Raw genomic sequence first — 20,759 nt, 5'->3', positions numbered from 1 at the left:
TGCTCATATGATGGCCACTGGAGGCTTACATGGTCGTTAACTTCAGGGCCCGTGGGATTAGTCGAGGTGCGCGCAAGCTGGCCCGGACACCCACGTTAAACTAAAAAAAAAATTGGCTGCGATGTAACCATTTAGGTGGTGCTCCAGTGGTAAGAGCTTAGAACCAAGATGTTTGCTCTCTCTGTGGTTTCAGGTTCGAACCCTGTGGTTGCTCATATGATGGCCACTGGAGGTTTACATGATCGTTAACTTCAGGACCCGTGGGATTAGTCGAGGTACGCGCAAGCTAGCCCGAACACCCACGTTAAACTAAAAAAAAAAAAAATTCGCTGCGACGCATGCTAAAATATGATGTGTCAGATGTCACAAAAGGAAGACAAAAAGAGAAGCTGTAGGGGGAGGGGCATGAGTGATCACAACAGCAGAACATGAAGAATGAAAAAGCATCTTCAAACAGGAAAAGATAGTGCGAGCAACAAAAACTGTATTGAAGCATTATCAGTTGAAAAGTATCAAATCCCATACCGCTGCCATTCCAGTTAGCATAGATCTGCGTCTATAGCAGCTGAGGTTGCAAGTTTTGCTCTTGCCAGATTATAAAATGTAACTAACTATTCCTTGGACCTCTTGCCTTTCTCTAAGATTACAGTAAAAATATAATTAGTGCAGAAAAAAAATGGCCCAATACTTATTCTACGTTGGCATTCAAGCTATTTATTTGAACTGAAACATGCCACCTCATAATTATGTGAGGATTGAAAAAACTTCATCATGATACAAGAAACATCCCTGTTGGAGGACAAATCCAAGAAGGAAACTCAGATATATGTACCCCTTTAATCAGTGGATGAACAAAAATGAGCATTCTGCTTGTACTGTCGGTTCTGGACACAATCTGATGTTGCTGATCAGCAAGACAATGAAGTATTCAAAGATATTATCATGTATGATGTCAGCTGTGGGCATCAAATGTACAAATTCGGCATCAACTTGCACCAATGCAGCATGAAGTCAATACAATTACCTGCAGAAAGAATTGCTTGTGAAAAACCAAGAATCGGTAAAACCGCATACTCAGCTCAGCAGCTAGACATTTTGATTAGTTTTTATCTTTGGTACTAATCCAGCGAATATGAAATCAAGGGAACAAAACCAAGAAAAAAGAATATGGGAACACACAGTACTATCCTTTACATTCCTAATAGTCTCCGGTTATCACTATGGAGAAAATGCATTTGGATGTCCAGAAAGAAGTACAATTATGCAAAGGTTTTTCCTTCCCAAACTGGTATTGCATAGAAAAGTTACATTTGTATTCAATTAATTTCAGAATTAACAGATAAGAACATACTGCTGCAAGAAGCAAGTGTGGCTCCGTTAAGGATGTTAGGAAGTAAGGAATTACATGTAACTCATCCACCCAGTGAATTGATCACTGCTATGCCACCAAGCAGTTGCCAGGTTAGCCACAATGGCCTGTCCCTCAGAACCAAAAAAAAAAACCACCTGATATTACCAAGATCTTACAGCATGTTGAGATTTTGCTGTTTCCCTCAAAACAGCCCCCACTATTGCCGCCTGCTCAAGACATTCGGCCTTATGCAGTGCATCCAAAAGTGCAACACAAGTCTTGGTATGAATACTGCAACCCTTCAACCGAGTTTCCTCAAAAAGTTGATATGCGTCCAGAGCCCTATTTGCGATGCTCAGCCCTTCTATCATAGCATTATAACTAGCAGAATCAGGTATTCCCCCACTTGCCCTAAATCTCTCAAATAGACTACTTGCCTGTGCAACATTTCCAGACTTTGCAAGTCCAGAGATCATGGCAGTGTAGGTGATGGTATTGGGTTTTAACCCCTGCTTTTGCATCTCTTGCCAAAACACAAAGGCCTTGTTAAATTTCCTAACCTTACAGAGGCCATTTATGAGAATGCAATAAGTTATCTGATTCGGAGTGCATTTCAAGTCTTTCATGGACTGAAAGCAGACAAGGGCCTCATTAATTTCCTCGGCTTTCACCAATCCATCCAGCAAGCAATTCCATGTGTATACATTGGGCGTTAAACCTTTCTGCATCATTTCTTCCATAACTAGATATGCTTCATCAACTCTACCAACTTTTCCAAAACCATCAATAAGACTACTATAGATCACCTGATTTAACTCTATGCCATTCGACTTTGCTTCCTCGAAGAGCATGTATGCTTCATCAAGTCTATCAATTTTAGCGAGGCCATCGACGACAGAACCATAGGTCACAACAGTTGGATGGTGGCCCATTGTCTTCATTTCCTCCAGTAGCTGATAAGCTTTGTTCACCTTACCTGACTTGCAGAACCCATCAATAACAGTGTTGTATGCACGGGTGTCCAAAACACAGCCCTGGTCCTTCATTGCATAATATAACTCGTAGGTTTCCCGTGCGAAACCAGCTTTCACAAGGCTATGGATTAGGATCGAATAGCTTCTTGTATCAGGAAGAAACCCTCGAGCCTTTATTTCCTCAAACAAAGCCCTGCCTTTCTCAGTTTCACCAGCCTTGAAAACACAATCCATGTAGGTATTCAGGAGCATGAGGTCAGGAGAACATCCACTACGCATCATTTCTTTGTACATCTTGTGACCATCCTCCTTCCTGTCACACTTGAAGAAATTTCTGATGAGGGATGTATAAACAACAACATTTGGAATTTGATCAGCATCCAGCATCCGTTCATAAATCCTGTAAGCATCATCCACTCTACCTTGCTTGCCCAAACCATCTATAAGCGAACAGAATGTAGCACCATCTGGGGAGCAAACTTTATGATCCATTCCTTCAAATATTGAACAAGCTTCATCAAGCTTTTGAGCTTTACACAGCCTATCGATCATTATGTTTATGGTTCTGACATTAGGAAACAAGCCAGCCTCTTTCATGGCATCCCGAACCTTGAAAGCAGCCTCGACATTTCCAGCCTTGCAAAGCATGCCTATTATAATGTTATATGTTGGAAGATTGGGCATTGCATCTCTCTTCATCTCCTCAAAAATTCTTAATGCCTTGTCTGTTTTTCCCTTCTTCCCAAGGCAAGTAAGAATGCAATTATACGCAACCACACTTGGAATGCACCCTTTTGCCCTTTGCCTCTCAAGCAAACTGTATGCCTCGTCAAACTTTCCAGCTGATCCATAACCCATAATCATGGTGTTGTAAGCATACGCACATGGAACTTGTCTGTTTTGCTCCATCTGCTCAAATATCTCCACGGCTTCATCAAGTCTGTTGGCTTTGCATAGAACACCCATCATGCTAGTATAAGTCACATCATCAGGCACTAAACCATTTGCCTTCATCTCATGAAAAAATTTCCAAGCCATATCCACCTTTCCCACCTTACCAAAGCAGTCTATGCAAACATTATAAAGCACAATATCAGCATCAAAAGTGTTGCTCTTCATTTCATCCAGTAGGGAGAGAGCAGCATCAACACGACCCTCCCTGGAAAACACACGAATTAGAGTCGTAAGCAAATGCACATTCACTTCGTAACCCAGCTCTTGCATTTGATTGAAAAGAGCAAGCATGCGATCAGATTCACCTACTTCAGACAAAGCACCGATCAAAGTTGTATAAGCAGAAAACGCCGGGCGAAATTTAAAATGCCTCATCATTTGCAGGAGATCAAAAGCTTCTATAAGCTTCCGTGATTTAACACAGCTCGCAACTAACTCCACGCAAGTGTAATTAGTAGGGCCAAATCCTGCAATACTCATCTCTCCCAGAATCTGCTCTAAGTAATCAAAATTCCTAGTTCTAACCATCACCATAAGAAGTGAATTATAAGCTTCCGGACTAAGTGGTTCCTCACTTTTCCTCTCGACCCAACGGAAATAATTCACTGCTTGATTAACATCTTTCAACCTCCTTAACACTCCAATAACCAACTCAGGTTGAGGTTTTTCATTAAACATTGACAAAGAATTCTCAAGGGATGGTCCCCAAGAACCACTTTCCAAAACATGGCACACGTCATCTACTCCCCGTCTCACACCATCAAAATTCCTCGAGTTTTCTTGATTGACCCCTTCATTACAGAGATGAGATTTCCCACCCGAATCTGAAGGAGGGCCATTAGAAAATGAAGCCAACTTCCTTGAATTGATTAAAATGTACCAACACCTTGAATTGTAAGTCAATACTATTCCTGCAGCACCAAAATGAAAGTAAAAAAGAAGAAGTATAAGATAACTAGAAATTCAAAGATCCCATTTTTGTAGCAAAATCTAAGAACAAGATAGGGTTCAAATTAAATACAAACATGCCATTTATGTAGAAAAATCCAAGAACAAGATAGAATTCAAATCAAATAAAAAATCCCCATTTTTGCAATCTTTCCATAGAATACTTTACCCTGGTTCCTCAACAGCATCTTCACCTGTGTGCAATCGCTACGCTGTTTAATCTTGCAGATCAATCTTCATAATAATCCATGCTTCAAGGAGATAAATAAAAGTAAAAAATAAATTGACCCTAAGAGGTTTTAGGGTTTAAGAGAGTGTTTATCAATGCCACAGAAACTAGGAACCTGACAACAATAAATGAACTTAACTACAAATCAGTACCTCATCTTCCAAATCTATTCATATCCGTACAACATGTACGGCCCAGTACCAGATTCTATATATATAAAGAGGAAATCTCAATCATATATTCTTGAATCTCATCTATTTAAAAAAAAAATACTGTAAAAAGGAATAAAAAAAATATTGTAAAAAGAAAAAGATAGGGACTGATTTGTAGTTTTGTAACCACAGCTTCACCTTCAGCATAAACCCGATGCCTTAAAACGCGGCGTTTCACCTTCCCCGTCCCACTCATTGACTGGTAGGAATCTTTTTTACCCCTTTCCACAATAACACTCCACAGAAGAAGGGAAAATACAGAGAGCTTTTCTCAAAAAAATAAAAAATCAATGCATATCTTCTTCTGTTAAATCAATCAAATGGCAGCAGCAGCAGCAGCATCGCAATATCCGAAAGAAGGAGAGGGTTCATACAGGATGGAAATGACAATTCAAACCTCAGACAATGACGGAACAAGCACCGAACTCCGTGCACTCGACTGTAACCTCACCTCTCTCTGTGATCACATCCAAATCGAAGGTTTCAATTCAGGTTCTTTCTCCGATATCATCGTCCACGCCATGGGCTCCACCTACCACCTCCATCGCCTCATCCTCTCACGCAGCTCTTACTTCCGGTAATTACTCACTCACTCACTCACTATTAATTAATTAATCATCATCGTAATTACAATTGATTTGATTGATTTTATGATTAGGAATATGTTGCATGGTCCATGGAAAGAAGCGAGCTCGCCTGTTGTTACATTAAAAGTGGATGATAAAAATGTGAATGCGGAGGCAATTGCTATGGCTTTGGCTTATTTGTACGGACATCACCCTAAGCTTAATGATATTAACGCCTTTCGCGTCTTAGCTGCGGCTTCATTTCTTGACCTTCAGGTAAAAATTACAAAAAAAAAATGTTTTTTTTTTTATTATTATTATATATACGAGTGACGGTTGCTCTGGTGTGTTTAGTGATTTTGGGTTTGGAGTGGTGCAGGATTTGTGTGCAATTTGTACGGATTTTATTATTTCCGAATTGTGGACTTCGAATTTCTTGGCTTATCAGGTTCGGATTTTATTATTATTTGGTTTGGTTGTTGTGAGGTGTGCGTGTGGTTTTTTATTTATTTTTTTGGGTTCTCTCAGGTGTTTGCGGAGAGTCAAGATTATGGAATACACGGGGAACGTGTGAGAAATGCTTGCTGGGGTTACCTTTGTCAAAGTGGTGCGATTGAGTTGAAAGAGGTAAGATTTGATGCTATTGTGTAAATGGGGGGGAATGTGGGGGATGATCAAATGTGGAACAGATGTTTAGATAATCATCGATGATTGTATTGACCTCGTAAGAAGAATAGTGGAAAAATCTGTATCACCAGGGTCGATTTTTTAGATTATGATTCATTTGGAATTAGTGCCGCTTCCTCCCTGGGAAGCAAGATTTTTGAATGACAGGTTTGAGTGACTTGTGATGAGCCTTTTCTGATGTTATAGGAGAGTGAAATGTGTGATGTTGTATTAGTATTATTATGCTCTCAAGGGAAAGCGAGGAAATTGTAATGATTATCTACACATTTATCATGTTGAAGTTTCAATAGTCATGATTTTGAGTTTTTTTTCCCCTTTTAATGAATTCTATGTTTTTGTTTATGTAAGATGTTTATCTAAAAAGGTGAAGTTTTTTGAAAATTTAATAAAATTTGTTTGTACTATCTTATGATTTTGTCTATCGAAACTTTGTTTTGTGTGCTATTTTCTTTCAAGCAGACCTGTTTCTTAACATTTTTAATGTAGTGATTTTATTTCTTTGTCCTCTCTGGAAATGATGATTTATGATGTTAAAGTCTTCGTGGCAGCCTAAATTCATTTTCTGAAGATTGTCTTAACTCGTATGTGTGTTTTGATATTTTGGTATTTGGTTCTATCACGTTGTTATATGTGCAATCTATAAATTATGGATCCTTCCCATTGTGGTAGGTACTTCCAAAACTTTCCTCTCAAACTCTGCATGCATTACTGACTTCAGATGAACTGTGGGTATCTAGTGAAGAGAAACGGTAAGGGGTAGAGGTAGCTGATAAATCTCGTTTTTCTGGACACAGGTTGAGGTTTAATTACTTTTGTTAACTCTAAGTTTTTCCTTTTCCATTTCTGTTAAAAAGGTTTGAACTGGCACTGTACACTCTTCTTGCAAAAGGTGCCTTTTGCAAGACTGAACATTCTGAGCAAGGAAGTCCCAGTGCTGAGGCGAACATGGATGTTCATTCTGACTCTTCGAAAGCAAAGGGAAAAAACTTGAGTGATAACTGCACTAGTAATGCATTGGAATCTGAACTTGGATGCTTAGCTCTAAAAGATGGCCTTGAGGGACATGATGCTGCTCGTAATCTTCTGGTTGAGCTTGCTGATGGTGTGGGTGACTTCCAGCCAGGGGTTTCTGTTTCCAAACAACAGGCTCAACAAGCTGCGTACACTCAATCGAATTTGGGGACACTACATCCTTGCGATATGGGACAATCTTCATCACTGAGCAACTCATTTTCAGTGATGAATGCAAATGGAACCTCATGTTCTTATGTAGAAATGCCAATCAGTGCTGGAACAAGTGGACTAGAATCTAGTGGAGTGGCTATGGAGGGGCCATCTGAAGACGGCTCATACCATTTGAATAATAATAATTGGCTTGCAAGCAACCAATCTAGGAATTGCAATTCTCTAGACCCTTCCGGTAATGGGCTCATTCTCAATGATTGGGAAAGATGTGACATGCCTCAACTTTCATGGGGTGGTAGGGTTGTGGGCAGAAGACAGGTGAAAGGTTATGCTAAAGGGAACTGTGGAGTTCATAGGGAGGATTATGATACTTTCATCAACATATTTGAAGGGGGTTCTCTTTTGTATTGCAACATGTCTTTTGAGGCACTTTTAAATGTAAGAAAGCAGCTTGAAGAGTTGGGTTTTCCTTGCAAAGCTGTGAATGATGGTCTTTGGCTGCAGGTTTGTTCTAACAGCTGTTTGCTTCCAATATTGTAAATCTTTTTCTATTTCATGAGAATTACATATTTTGCTGTGTATAAAAGATACATGAAAAAGGGAATGGGATATTCCATGCTGCTTATGCACACACAGAATCCAGTTCATAGGTTTTCAGGCTGGATCTGGGGTATCATCCCCTTGCTTCATACATAAACCATCTGATTTCTCTGTCTTTTTGAATTTACTCCTCGATTAAATCTTGGAAACTGCCACCCGAGAGTAATGCTACCAGTATTATGCCTTTTATTCATCTATTGGAAGATTATACACCATTTCCCATACCAATACAACCATTCATTTTTTTCACAAACCATGCTGAATTCTTGTTTGTATGTAACATGCAGATGCTTCTGAGCCAGAGGGTGCAGGAAATTGGTGCTGACACTTGTAAAATGTGCTGCCTAATGAGTATGGCATGCACTTGCAGGCAGCCATTTGGGATTTCACATGTAGTTGCCACCACAGGTTATTACATGCAAGAGCATGAGCACCACAATTCTTCTGGGGGTGTGACTAATGTATATGTTGCTGATTCTGGTCAAGGCGAGGGAAATGGCCTCTTTAGGCCAGTACGAGTGCATGTTAGGGGACCTATTGATGGGCTTGCAGGTATTGGGCGTGGAACTACATTTGTGCCAGCAGCTGCATGGCCCCCTACACGTTTTGTTTTCTCTCGTGTGCCATTTGGTATGGGCAACAGAAATTGCCAGCAGTCTGTTGCTAGTGATGATTCGGAGAACAGAACTGACCACAATGGAGACCTATCAGGGGATGGGTTGACAGCTCTTGTTGGGTTAAGTCAAGGGGGGAGCAACTCGACTATTCATGGAGAGCATATGGAAAGAGGATATGAAACAGATTTGCACGGAAGATTGTCTAAAACATCAGTTTCAGCACCGAGCACCAGTGGTATTGCTGTCCAGATGCTAGAATCACCAGAACATGCCATTGGATTTGAGTGGGAGAATGCAAACAACTCCATATCGCTAGATATGAAAACACCTTTAAGTCATTTCCCTCCATTTCGTTTTGGGTGAGAGTTTATTGCATACTTGTTTTCTTGCATTTCTCAAAATTAGTAATTTTGGATAATGAAAGATATTACACAGAGAGGCTTAGGTGAGTGGACACATTGAATGATGGAATGTCTTTTGGCCATAACCTGTGCTCTGGATATTATTTTTTTCAATTTCCTCTTCATTTGAGGCTAACACTTGTACACAAGAATTGCAAATCACAACCTGATTTCTCAGGATTGTAGTTTGACACTTTGGAGATAATATCTGTGTACTCAAATCATAGAGTCATGGTCAGCTTTATCCACCTGTCTCAAGAACCAGCCATCATGAGTTTGGTCATCCTCTTCATTTGTGCTACAATTCCACCTATGATTTAACTCTCATTTTCTCCCTTGGCCTTTTCATTTAATTGGTGAATGCTTTGTGGAACAAGTTCTTACATATCTTCTGCTGAATTGACACAGGGTTGAATTTGAGGATGTGCACAGGCTCAGTGATGGCCAAGTCAAGCACTCTCCGGAAATCTTTTATGCTGGTTCTCTCTGGAAGGTATTTAAAATATCAGCTGTTCACTTGTGAACATCATTTACTAGTTTTACGAGGGTTCTTCAAATGTTCTTATAGAGGTTGATCTTTACATGATCTGTTTGATTTTATAGGTTAGTGTTCAAGCCTTTAATGATGAAGATCCTCAAGGACGTCGAACTCTTGGTATTATTCTGTTTGCTAAAAACTTTTATGCTGAAAACATGCTATTCTATGTTCATCAGGATAGATGGAAATTATGTTGCCTTTGTCTCTGCAGGGTTGTTTCTTCACCGGAGGAAGGCAGAGATTACTGATTCCCTCAGAAAGGTTAGCCTTACTTACCAGAGATGATCTGTTATCAATCAAGTATCAACTATGAAAGATATTCCTCCTTTATCATGTTCTTCCTCTTCTTTCCTTTTTTTTTTTTATGGTTTCCCTTTTTTGATGATTACCCTGTCACTGGTGTTGTATTCCTAGAATTCATGATTGCCACGTATTATAGTTGAAGCTATCAATTACCACCAACGTAACTTGCTTTCCGGTTTCAGGTTCATATATACGTGGACTCTCGTGAAAAGGTTACTGCTCGTTTTCAGGTAAACTTGCAACTAAACAAATGAGTCTTGATTTAGTTACTTTCATTAGTGCTTCGAAAATGCAAGGAAGAAGGGCATTCACACGCAAAAAAAATATATTTCTGAACCATTGAATTGATGGGGCCCCGAATGGGTTCCACCTGTGACTGTTTCATGGTTATTTTCTTTTTCAGTGCACTGTTTGTGGATGCATTTGCATAGCACCGTAAAATTACTTACCATCATTGCTCACACAATTACATATTTGTATAATTATGGCCCCCTTCTGGCTTAATTTCAGCTGATTTGTCCATCAAAGAGAGAAGTAATGGTGTTTGGAAGACTCAAACAAAGGGGCACTCTTTTACCTAAAGCTCCTAAGGGATGGGGCTGGCGTGCTGCTTTGTTCTTCGATGAGCTTGCAGAGCAACTCCAAAATGGGACCTTGCGAGTGGCTGCGGTTGTGCAACTCGTGTGAAATCAGAAAGTGGGCCTTCCTGAGTATTTTTAGCTCAACTATGGAAATATTGATTCTTCATGCAAGCTCAAAATTGCTCTGCCGTGCCGTGTGCTGTTTAAGATGTAAAAAAGAAAAAAACCATAAGAGCATTCTCCTTGTGCCTCACTTTGGCTGCAATATGATGCAACATTTCCATAGTTCAGCTATAACTGGAGACTGTAATCCGGCGACCATTACTTTCCCCAGATTGTAGTGATAACCAGGAGTGTCACCACCACATGAAGCAAAGTGATACTGGACGGATAGAAAATACTCCTTTGTTTGTTTAGTCTTCTGCTTGGCCTTTGCCGGAATCAAGTTGATTTGATTATAGAATCGATAGTTATACACAGAAGAACGTCTGCCCCACCACAGATCTTATGTATACTCATATGCTTGTATCAAACTAGCTATTTACAACGATAAATAATTTTTAAAATATTCTTATGATAGCTATACACCTATTGTATTTGAACTAATTCTTGAAATATTTTGGTAATGTGTTTGCTTAATTTTCTTTTAATTCATCTCATCCTCGTGATAAAGTCATTGTCGTCTGCATGGTGGATGATGGATCCATCTTCCATGAACACCCAAACTCTCAAGGGTAATGTGTTTAAGGGCTTGATTTGATTCTCTCTTTGCTACTTGTGTTTACCTCATTCACATTATGAATTCATGAAATAAGTTGATGTGATATAAAATTTCCTTAAAAATTCAAAATTTAATTACATCTGTTTTCCTTTTAATTTTTCACCCATTTTTTTCATTTTTATTTGAACTTGTATAACACACATTAAAATAACATTTGGTTACTTTAAAGAACAATTAAAGAACAAAAAGAACAGGAGATGAGAAAAGAAAAAAATGAGACATAATATATAATTATATTTGATAATGATGTACAAAGATAAATATTATTTTACTTTCAATATATATCCTTATCAAACTTACATATTTAAAGAAAATAATTAATTTTTTTTTGTTTATACTAAGTGTTTTGAGATTGATAATAGTATAATAATTGTAGTTATAAAATTCAGACCGGCCTGACGAGTCTACCCGAGGTCTGAACTGATCCAAGTTTAATAAAAAAATAAAAAAAAATTGACTCGATAAAATACTCAAATCAACCCATGACTCATTTGACTTGCAAAAAAACCTAGTCATAACACGAGTTACAAACTTATTGATTTTTTTTGAAATTTTTTTAGTCAAAATAACATTGTTTGACCTTTTAAAAAAATATTAATTCAAGTTAATTCTTCTTCTATTTAGTTATTTTAGTTTTATATCGGTTCAACATTTAATTAAATTTTAAAATTATAATAATTATTATTTTTATTTTTATATATTATAATTAGACAATTAAAAAAAAAAACTCATCCTGAAATTGAGCTCTTCCATCAGGGAAAATAGTGAGAAGATTCAATTATTACAACCATTGAAAATATCGTGCCCAAGATAATGGCAAATCAACTATAACAATGGAAACTACTGTGCCATTTACTATGGTCAATTATTATGCTATAAAGTTTTAGCAAACCTGACAAGAACTGTGTTTAACATTATACTCTAGGTTATGACAAACACTATTATGATGTTTAATGAAAAATAGTTTTTGAAAATTATTTTAATTTTTTTTCATGTTTATTTACTATTAAAAAAGTTATTCAATGAAAAATATATTCTAGAAATTTTTGGTTTAGTTTTCAAAAAAAAATTTTCTATTTGTTTTGAACGGAAAAAACTTTTCAGAAATTATAAAAAAAATAAAAAATATATATTGTTATTTATTGATTATATCAATTATGGTCCTTAATATTTTTATTGTTATATATTTTGTTTTGAATACTTTTTAATTTCATCTCTTAAAATTTGATTTAATCTTATTTGTATATCAACTTTGATCCTCATTATTTTGATTGTTATTTGTTTTTCTCTTATTCTTTTCTTAATTGAATTTTTTTATTTACCAATTTGATCTTCATTTTATTTTATTTGAAATAATTTATGAAATTGATTTTTTTTTTAATTTTATCATCTATCAACTTTTCTATCAATCAGATTCGATATCTATTTCTTTAATTGCTATATTTAAAATAATATATGAAATTGATTTTTTTTTAATTTTATCATTTTTGAATTTTTTTTATTTATCATATTCGGTTCTCATTCCCTTAATAAACTTAAAAATAATAATTAAAATATTAATAAGTTATTTACTACCTCATGTTTTATGACATTAATAAATATAAAAAAATTTATTTTTTTTAAATTCACTAAAAAAAAAAAAACTTTATAGTAAATAAATAGATACGAATAAAAACTCTATAGCTAGATTCAGCTGAGAAAACCTTTGTGCTCGTATATTTGATGAACTCAACTATATCTAAGATTCTTCACATGGTTGCATCACCAATAAAAATATGTAATATCATGCTCGTTGTGTTTTTTTTTTTGTCCATCAAGGGTAAGTTTTTGGTACTCTTTGTTAATAAAAAAATATTTTCAAAGATTTATTTGGTGATGAATTATTGATTTGTTTGGCCTTTTGGTGTTTTCATTGTAATTTTGTATGACTTTTTGTCGAAATTATATTTGGTAATTGATAAAGCTATTAAATTTAATATATATATATATATATATATATAGCTCATGCGAATTGACTTAATTTGTTTTTTTTATCGATTATGATTAAAGAGAAAGGTATGTTTTGTAGTGATTTATCTAAACTTTTTTCAATGTTGGTTTATTCATATATGATCATACAATGTTGTCTAAGTAGCTAAATTGCAAAAAAAAAAAAAAGTTTTAAAAAAGTTTTTTTATATACTTGTAATATATTATAGGGTATTTTGATTTTAAAAATTATTTTTTATTTGAAAATATATTAAAATATATTTTTTAATTTTTAATATCAATACATTAAAATAATAATAACAAACACTAAAAAAATATTAACTTAATAATATTTTTTAATGAGATTTACTTTTTTTAAAATAAAAAACCTAGAATTCCAAAATACATTTTTCCTTTATCGTTTTTTCGAAGTAAAAAAAAAGCAACAATACGAAGATATTTCTATGGAAGTCGAGTCTGAAGGGAATGAATTAACAAATGCAAGATACCATCCCAAAGAAGCCGCTAGATATTGGTGATCCTCCTGGGGATAAGAAGATTGCTAAATCACCAAATAGCAACAAGGATGTCTTTTCGTGATAGAGTCTTGGGATCAAAATTAATGTTAAAAAATAATATAAATTATATTTTGTGATTTTATCTAATAATTTAAGTTATTAGGTTGAGATAATTCTTTGACATGGTATTAGAGCTTTAATAACCAAATAATTACTAGTTCGAATCTCATCATCTCTATTTATTTGATAAAAATTAAACACAAAATAATACGGGTCTGTGCAAGCTTTAAATCTAAAGAGTTTTTATTTAAAAAGATATGTTATAAAATAATATAAATCATATCTTGAAATCTTACCTAACAGTTTAAGCTATTTGATTTAAATGTTTTTTTTTAACAGTTCATACCACCAATCAAGAAGAATGTGGACAAGCTAAGGCAAAGCTTGGTGTCGAAGATATTCCTTGATGACAAGATATTCAATGATCTTTGTCAGTCATGGGGGAAGACATTGATCGTTAAGCTATTGGGGAAGAGCATAGGCTACACCCATATGAATACGAGGTTAAAAGGAATATGGAGGTTAACAAGAGGTTTTGAATTGAGAGGGGTCGGTTTGCGAGAATTTGTATGCAAAAATGACTTGAATCAACCTTTGGTACTGAGGAAGGTCTGTATATGGGGTCACTGGTACAAGGTTGAATATGAAGGGTTACACATTATTTGTGGGAATTATGGATGTTATGGACATCATGGGAGATCTTGCACTTTGGGTTTCCTTGGAGGCTCCTCGAACAAAAACCCTATCATGAACATGGCGGCGAGTGGAGAGAATCCCGATGATCCTGCAATTATCCCACATCCTGAGAAATCAGCATCTTAGGAAATGACAGGGAGTATTACAGTGGAATTCAAAATCAAAATAAATTCACAGAACTCACGGAGCGATAAGGGGAGCATGTATAAGGGTAAAGAGTCAGCGCAAAATCAAAATAAATTCGCAGCTCTTAGTGAACCTGCTGCCAAAGCTACAGGGACAGAGAATCAAGCTGGGCCTAATATTTTGGGTGAGTCTAAGAGTCCATATATATAAGGGAAATAAGGTTTTTTTTTTTTAAGGGACAGCCTAGTGGAACCAAATTTAATGAAGACCCTTTTGATCGGAACCCTAAAGATATTCCTAAACAGAATAAGAGGTCACGTCGGGATGATACAAGTTCTATACAGTATATGGCTAATAAAGATATCAAGGGAAGATGAATTTGCAAGGGAGTTACTGGAGGTAAAGAGAAGGGACACTTGAGGAAGCCTTTGCAACCCAAAGGAAATTCCAGTGCGACTATATATTGGGATGGAGTTTTCTGCAGGTTCTAATGATAAAGCTACGTCCTCACCAGGGACCATTAAAGGTGCTCAAGGCGTGTTCAAGGAATAACTTAGAAGGGTACTTTCAGCAGTGGTAGAAACATATGTATTGCGACCTGATAACCCGATAGAGTACCGTGGCAACAAGCCAGTGCAACTTGGTATTTTCATTCTTAATGGACAACATGTTGAGCAGTCAGGGGGCTCAAGTGAGAAGACAACAATGATTGAAAGCGTGAATCTTGTGGGGGACATCACTGAGATGTATATAGAGGCTATCCGAGCTGATCAGGGTCGGTCTCTTTATATATTTTATTCTAATGATGAACATCTTCAGTGATTTTTCAGTCTTATCGTGGAATGTACGGGGTGCTTCTAGCTTGAGAAGTAAGCGTCATTTTAGGGAATTAATTAGCGGATATCATCCTAATCTGTTTGTTCTTCTTGAGACTCATACTCAATTTATCACAGTAGCTAGCTTCTGAAAAAAGGTTGGTCATAGCCCGGCTGCCATTGTGGAAGCTAGTGGTCATGCAGGAGGAATGGATTTTATCTTTAGGTGGTAGCATTAACATCAATGTTATAGACATAATGCCACAATGTATTACTCTGACCATTATTAAGGATCAACAAATTTAGAACTTATCAGCAGTTTATGCTTCTCCGATTTTAAGTTTACGTGTGCGTCTTTGGGATCATCTGAACGAGATTAAATCACATATAGGTAGATCTTGGGTAGTTATTGGAGATTTCAATGAAGGTATCCACCTCTCGGAGACATTGGGAGGACACTTTCTAAGGGTAAGAGCCATGAAATCCAAAGAAGTAATGGAAACCTGCAGCCTGATGGACCTAGGTTTTAAGGGTCAAAAATATACCTGGCATATCCATATTTATGTTGTAATGCATATTGCTAAACGACTGGATAGAGTCATAGTAAATTGTGATTGGCGTATGCAATTTCTAGAAGTCTTCGTTGAAACTTTGTGTGGGAGACAATTACTAAGAGATGCTTTAGTATCAGAAGTCTAGGGAAAAATAGGTGAAGTTGGTGTTGGTGTAGTTTGTAAATGAATAAATAAAAAAAAAATGTATATGGAAAAAAAAATTTCCTCTTAATGTTTATAAGTGTGGGTTTTTATTGTGTAGTAAATTAAGTCATGGTGGAAGGACTTTTCTAGTGAACTTTCTAATGCTATTATATGAATATTTATACTATCAAAAGATGACACTTGAAACTTAATATATCAGTAAGATTAATTCATCCTTAAATTAATTTTTGTAATTAATTTTAACACTTGTAACTGTTGAGATAAAATTGAATGACAGCAATTAGTTTAATTTAAAGTATATTGTTTGATCAATAGTTATATTGTTTGATTAACAAACATATTGTTTCATCAAACAATCATATTGTTTCATCAACAGTCATATTGATTGATCAACAATTATTTGTTTCATAGTTATGTTTCAAGTCTATAAAACCTGTTACTACATAGAAAATTACACACAATAAAAACATATATTCTTTTCTTGGTCTTATCTTCTCATTCTTTTAGAGGTTTATAGGGCTTAGTTGTATCCTGGAGGTGTTGTCTCTATGTGGGACAAATAAACACCTTAAAAATAGTGTTTTTATATTTCTAAGCCAACTTCATATTTGTTTCCATCCTAAATATTTTCTAACAGCTGAGTGATAAGAACACAAAGTTTTTCCATACGTATAGGAAGCAAAATCAGATAAATGGTTTGTTTCTTGCAAATGGGGATTGGTGCATGAAAGATAGTAATTTGCAGGAGGAAGATAAATGGTTTGTTTCTTACATTCGTATAGGAAGCTAAGTCTTTTCATATGCGACTAGTCGATAATGTCCTATCTGATTTTTATGACGCCTCCGGTTTAAAAGTTAATATTGAGAAATCAAGGTTCATGATCTCTAAGATGGTAAGTCGAATGAAGCGGGTAAAATTTGCCTATTTATCATCTCTTGGAGTTGCTAATGATCTTGGCAAGTATCTGTGGTTTCCTCTTTTCAGGGTAGAGTGAGAAAATGTGATTTTAACTTTATCCTTGAAAAGATCGATGGGAGATTAGCAAATTGAAAGGGGAAGCTGTTACATAAAGCAAGGAGAAATACTTTTGCTAAGTCAGTGATTAATGCGATCCTTATTTATCAAGTGCAAAATTATTGGCTACCTCAATCGACTTGCAATGGCATCGATAAGGTGGTTGGAAATTTTATCAAGAGGAGTAAGGACATAGGGTGAGGTATTCATTTAGTGAAATGGGAGAAGATTGTAAGAACTATAAAATATGGAAAAATGGAAATGAGATGAAGCTTGGTTGTCCTCACTTAGCCATAGATCATTGTATTATATTTATAGATATATATTGTAACTGTAAGTTAGTAAAGTATGGAACAAACTTATTCTAAAAAGAGGGCACAATATTATGAGACAATCAAATTGCTAACAGAATGGATATTGAAATTTGTTATTACTGCATATCCTTCATGATTTTCTCCTAAATTATCTGATGATCTAACACCCCCCTTCAAATTGATAGGGGTGTGAATGAACCATTAATTTGTGCTTTAGAACTTGAAATCATTAAGCAGACTGTCCTTTGGTAAAAATATCGACTACTTGATCAAGTTTCGAGATATGTTGGATTTTGACATCACAGTTGCAGACTTTCTCTCTAATAAAATGGTAATCAATCTCCACATGTTTTGTTCGAGCAAGGAACATTGAATTTGATACTAAAGCAATTACACTGATATTGTCACACCAAAAAGTCAGTGTAGACGCAATACTAATACCTAACTCTTTGAATAGCATGCGTATCCAGTATAATTCAGTGGTAGCTAGAGCCATTAAATGGTATTCTGCCTCTGTACTGGAGTGGGACACTACATGTTGTTTCTTAGAACTCCAAGACACTAAGTTACTACCCAAGAACACTCCATAACCTCTAGTAGACCTTCTATCATCAGGATTGTCTACCTAATCTGAGTCACAATAAATATGAATCTCAAGGAGAGAAGGAGTGTAGTATAAACCATCTTTGATCGTGCCTTTCAAATAATGTAGAACCCTCTTTATAGCCTGCCAATGTGATGACCTCGGTTGATACATATACTAACACAATTGGTTTACAGCATATGTTATATCTGGTCTTACGATTGTGTAGTACTGTAGGGCCCCAATAATATGTCTATAATTTATGATATCATAAAGCAAATCACCATTAAAGCTAGACAACTTAGTACCTGATACAGTAAAAGAGGCAAGGGGTTTGGCTCCAGCCATTTTGGTGCGATCTAATATATCACAGATATTCTTGGTCTGACATAAATAAAGACTCTATGAACTCCTATCAGCTTGCACACCAAAGAAATAGGATAATAAACCAAGATCTTTGATATGAAAAATGCTTTACAGGCTTCGGATTAGACCATCAATTTTGAGGAAGTCTGAACTTGTGACCAAAATGTCATCTACATGGATTAAGACAAAAAGTTTTGTGTTGTCAGTATGTAGTGTGAACAAAGAGTAATCATTTATTCATTCTTCAAACCTAAGTTCAACCAATTGCTGAGATAAATGTTGAAACCATGCTCTTAGAGCTTGTTTGAGGCCATACAAAGACTTGTGTAGTCTGTAGATAAAATCAGGTTTTGTATCATCAATAAAGCCTCGTGGTTATTCCATAAACATTTCATCATGGAGAAATCCATGTAAGAAAGCATTGGACACATCCAACTGTCGAATAGGCCAATGAAAGTGAACTGTTATGGTCAAAACCAATATGATGGTTGTCAATTTAATCACAAGAGAGAAAGTTTCATGGAAATCAATTCCACTAATTTGATCATACCGTTTAGCCACAAGTCTAACTTTGAAACACTCAACACTACCATCAAGTTTCCTTTTCACCTTATATACCTACTCATTGCGCACAATATGTTTACGAGGTGGACGTGGATATAAAAACCAAGTGTCATTCTCCACCAATGCATCAAATTCTCTGCCCATTGAAGCACGTCATTGTGAATCCAAAACAGAGCAGGGATTATCAGAGACTTAATTGTTGTAGAATTTTGATTTGAAGGTGAGTTAAACACTGTCAATTTCTTAGCTGGGAAATTATGTTCATCAAACACCACATGTCGTGAGATGTATACATGGTTGGTGGCTAAGTCAAGACACATGTACCCTTTTTTATAGTTGGAATATCCAAGAAAAAGACACTTCTTACTTTTGAATGCTAATTTGTGGTCATTATGGGGTCTGAGGAAAGGGTAACATGCACAACCAAATAAACATAATCCATATATTATGGTTCAGTTTTATGAAGTAAAAAATAAGGTGTTTGATTCTTTAAGACCTTTATAGGTAGTCTATTTATCAAGAACACAACAATAAGAAAGGAATCAACGCAATATTAGGGTGGTAAATCAGATTTGGCAAGTAACGTGAGTCCCATTTCCTGAATGTGTCTGTTTTCGTTCTGCGATTCCATTTTGTTGAGATGTTTGAGGACACATTAAACGATAATAAATTCCTTGGGCTAACAAAAAGTTTTAAACTGATAGAGGTAAACTCATCATCATTGTCTGTTTGTAATTATTTAATAGAGATGGAAAAGAGTTTTTCTGCAATTGTTTTAAATTTAACGAAGGTTACAAACACGTTAGATTTTTGTTGCAAACGATATAACCATGAATAACGAGAATAATCATCAACAAATAAAATATAGTACTTACATCCACCAATTGATTTAACAGGGAAACCCATATATCATAACGGATTAAAGCTAAAGAAACTAAGGATTGACGACTAGGTTTTGAGAAAGGGAGTTGTTTAGCTTTGCCAAGTCGATAAACTGAACAAAAATCTAAATTATTAGAATGGCTTGTGATATAGAGTTTATTTAAACGACACAAGATATCTAAGACAACAATAGAGGGATGGTTGAGTCTGAAGTGCCAAGTTATAGTGGTAGCATGAACCCCTATGTTTGCAGACAGACATGCGAGGCTTTTCTAAGACGACTTGCACCCAACTAGCAGATATAGGCCATTTTCAGCCACACCTCGCAGTAAAAGTTTTTCTATCAAGTTCTCCTTTATGATAAAATCACTAGCAATTAGTATAAACTAACAATTATTATCTAAACAAAACTGATTAACAAAAATAAGATTGGTAGCTGCTTGTGGACAATAAAGAATTTTATTGAGATGGAAACTAGAGTGACCTAATCAAAAGGATGAAGAGTAAATGTTTTTGGATTTGCAAACCTAAACCATTGCTGACAGTAACAAAATCAAACTCACGAAAAGGCTGTTGAGTGGTGAGTTTAGATGCAATAAAGGTGATATAGACATTGGCCCCATTGTCCATGTACCACACTTGATTATCATATTTGACATTAATGTTAGTGACCATAGTTGCTAGATCCTGAGGAGGATACATTCTTTGATAGGAATAGACAAAACGATGAAAACAATCAATAGCAATGTGTCCAGTTTTATCACATACATGATAGATGGGATGAGTTTTCTGAACTTGTGAAGTAGTAGATAGGGTATATTATGGAACACGAGAGTTGGATGGTTTTGGCTTCTTTATAAAGGCTGGTAGTTTTGGTTTACGTGCAGTAAAGATAAAGTGGCCATTATTTGAAGTAGGAGCAGACTGATTGATTTTTAAAAGGTTTTCAAAGCCTAGAAGCTCAGTTTGAAAATCTTCAAATGTGAACTCAGTGTCTTGGGATGCAAAGTTAAAAGAGGTAACAAATGGTGTATAGGAACTTTGTAGGTTAATTAGAAGAAAATTGATGAGGTTTTGATCATCCACATGTTTGCCAGCTACTACCAATTGATCAATAAGACTTTTGGTAGTATCAAGATGCGTAAAACAGGTTTTTCCTCCTTGAGTCAACATTTGTAGTTGACGTTTGAGGTGGAAGATGTAGGA

General features: G+C 35.8%; 2 protein-coding genes across 5 annotated transcripts; one reads left to right on the top strand and one right to left on the bottom strand.

Moving 5' to 3' along the window:
- Positions 1-464: 464 nt before the first annotated feature.
- On the bottom strand, positions 465-4,678 carry LOC7475916 (pentatricopeptide repeat-containing protein At3g06920). 4 transcript variants are annotated; one of them, XR_002983990.2, is made up of 3 exons: positions 4,397-4,678; positions 1,352-4,190; positions 465-1,024 (listed from the first exon to the last, which is right to left on the bottom strand). XR_002983990.2 is itself a non-coding variant. In XM_024609628.2 (2 exons), exons 1-2 carry the CDS (start codon positions 4,413-4,415, stop codon positions 1,513-1,515), a joined length of 2,697 nt encoding a protein of 898 aa, XP_024465396.2. In that variant the 5' UTR covers positions 4,416-4,678; the 3' UTR covers positions 1,258-1,512. The 4 variants fall into 4 exon arrangements, 1 of the variants encoding a protein (XP_024465396.2); XR_002983991.2 differs by having other exon boundaries at positions 1,406-4,190; XR_008060279.1 differs by having other exon boundaries at positions 1,406-4,190; positions 4,422-4,677.
- A 205-nt stretch (positions 4,679-4,883) lies between these two features.
- LOC7475915 (uncharacterized) lies at positions 4,884-10,796 on the top strand. Its single transcript, XM_024609630.2, has 12 exons — positions 4,884-5,245; positions 5,327-5,510; positions 5,614-5,682; positions 5,763-5,861; positions 6,591-6,670; positions 6,776-7,610; positions 7,994-8,682; positions 9,133-9,217; positions 9,328-9,379; positions 9,474-9,523; positions 9,748-9,795; positions 10,076-10,796. Exons 1-12 carry the CDS (start codon positions 4,989-4,991, stop codon positions 10,250-10,252), a joined length of 2,625 nt encoding a protein of 874 aa, XP_024465398.2. The 5' UTR covers positions 4,884-4,988; the 3' UTR covers positions 10,253-10,796.
- Positions 10,797-20,759: the final 9,963 nt, after the last annotated feature.

This window comes from Populus trichocarpa, chromosome 10, assembly GCF_000002775.5.
Source record: "Populus trichocarpa isolate Nisqually-1 chromosome 10, P.trichocarpa_v4.1, whole genome shotgun sequence".
Classification (NCBI taxonomy): Eukaryota; Viridiplantae; Streptophyta; class Magnoliopsida; order Malpighiales; family Salicaceae; genus Populus; species Populus trichocarpa.
This window is presented reverse-complemented; position numbering and strand designations above follow the sequence as displayed.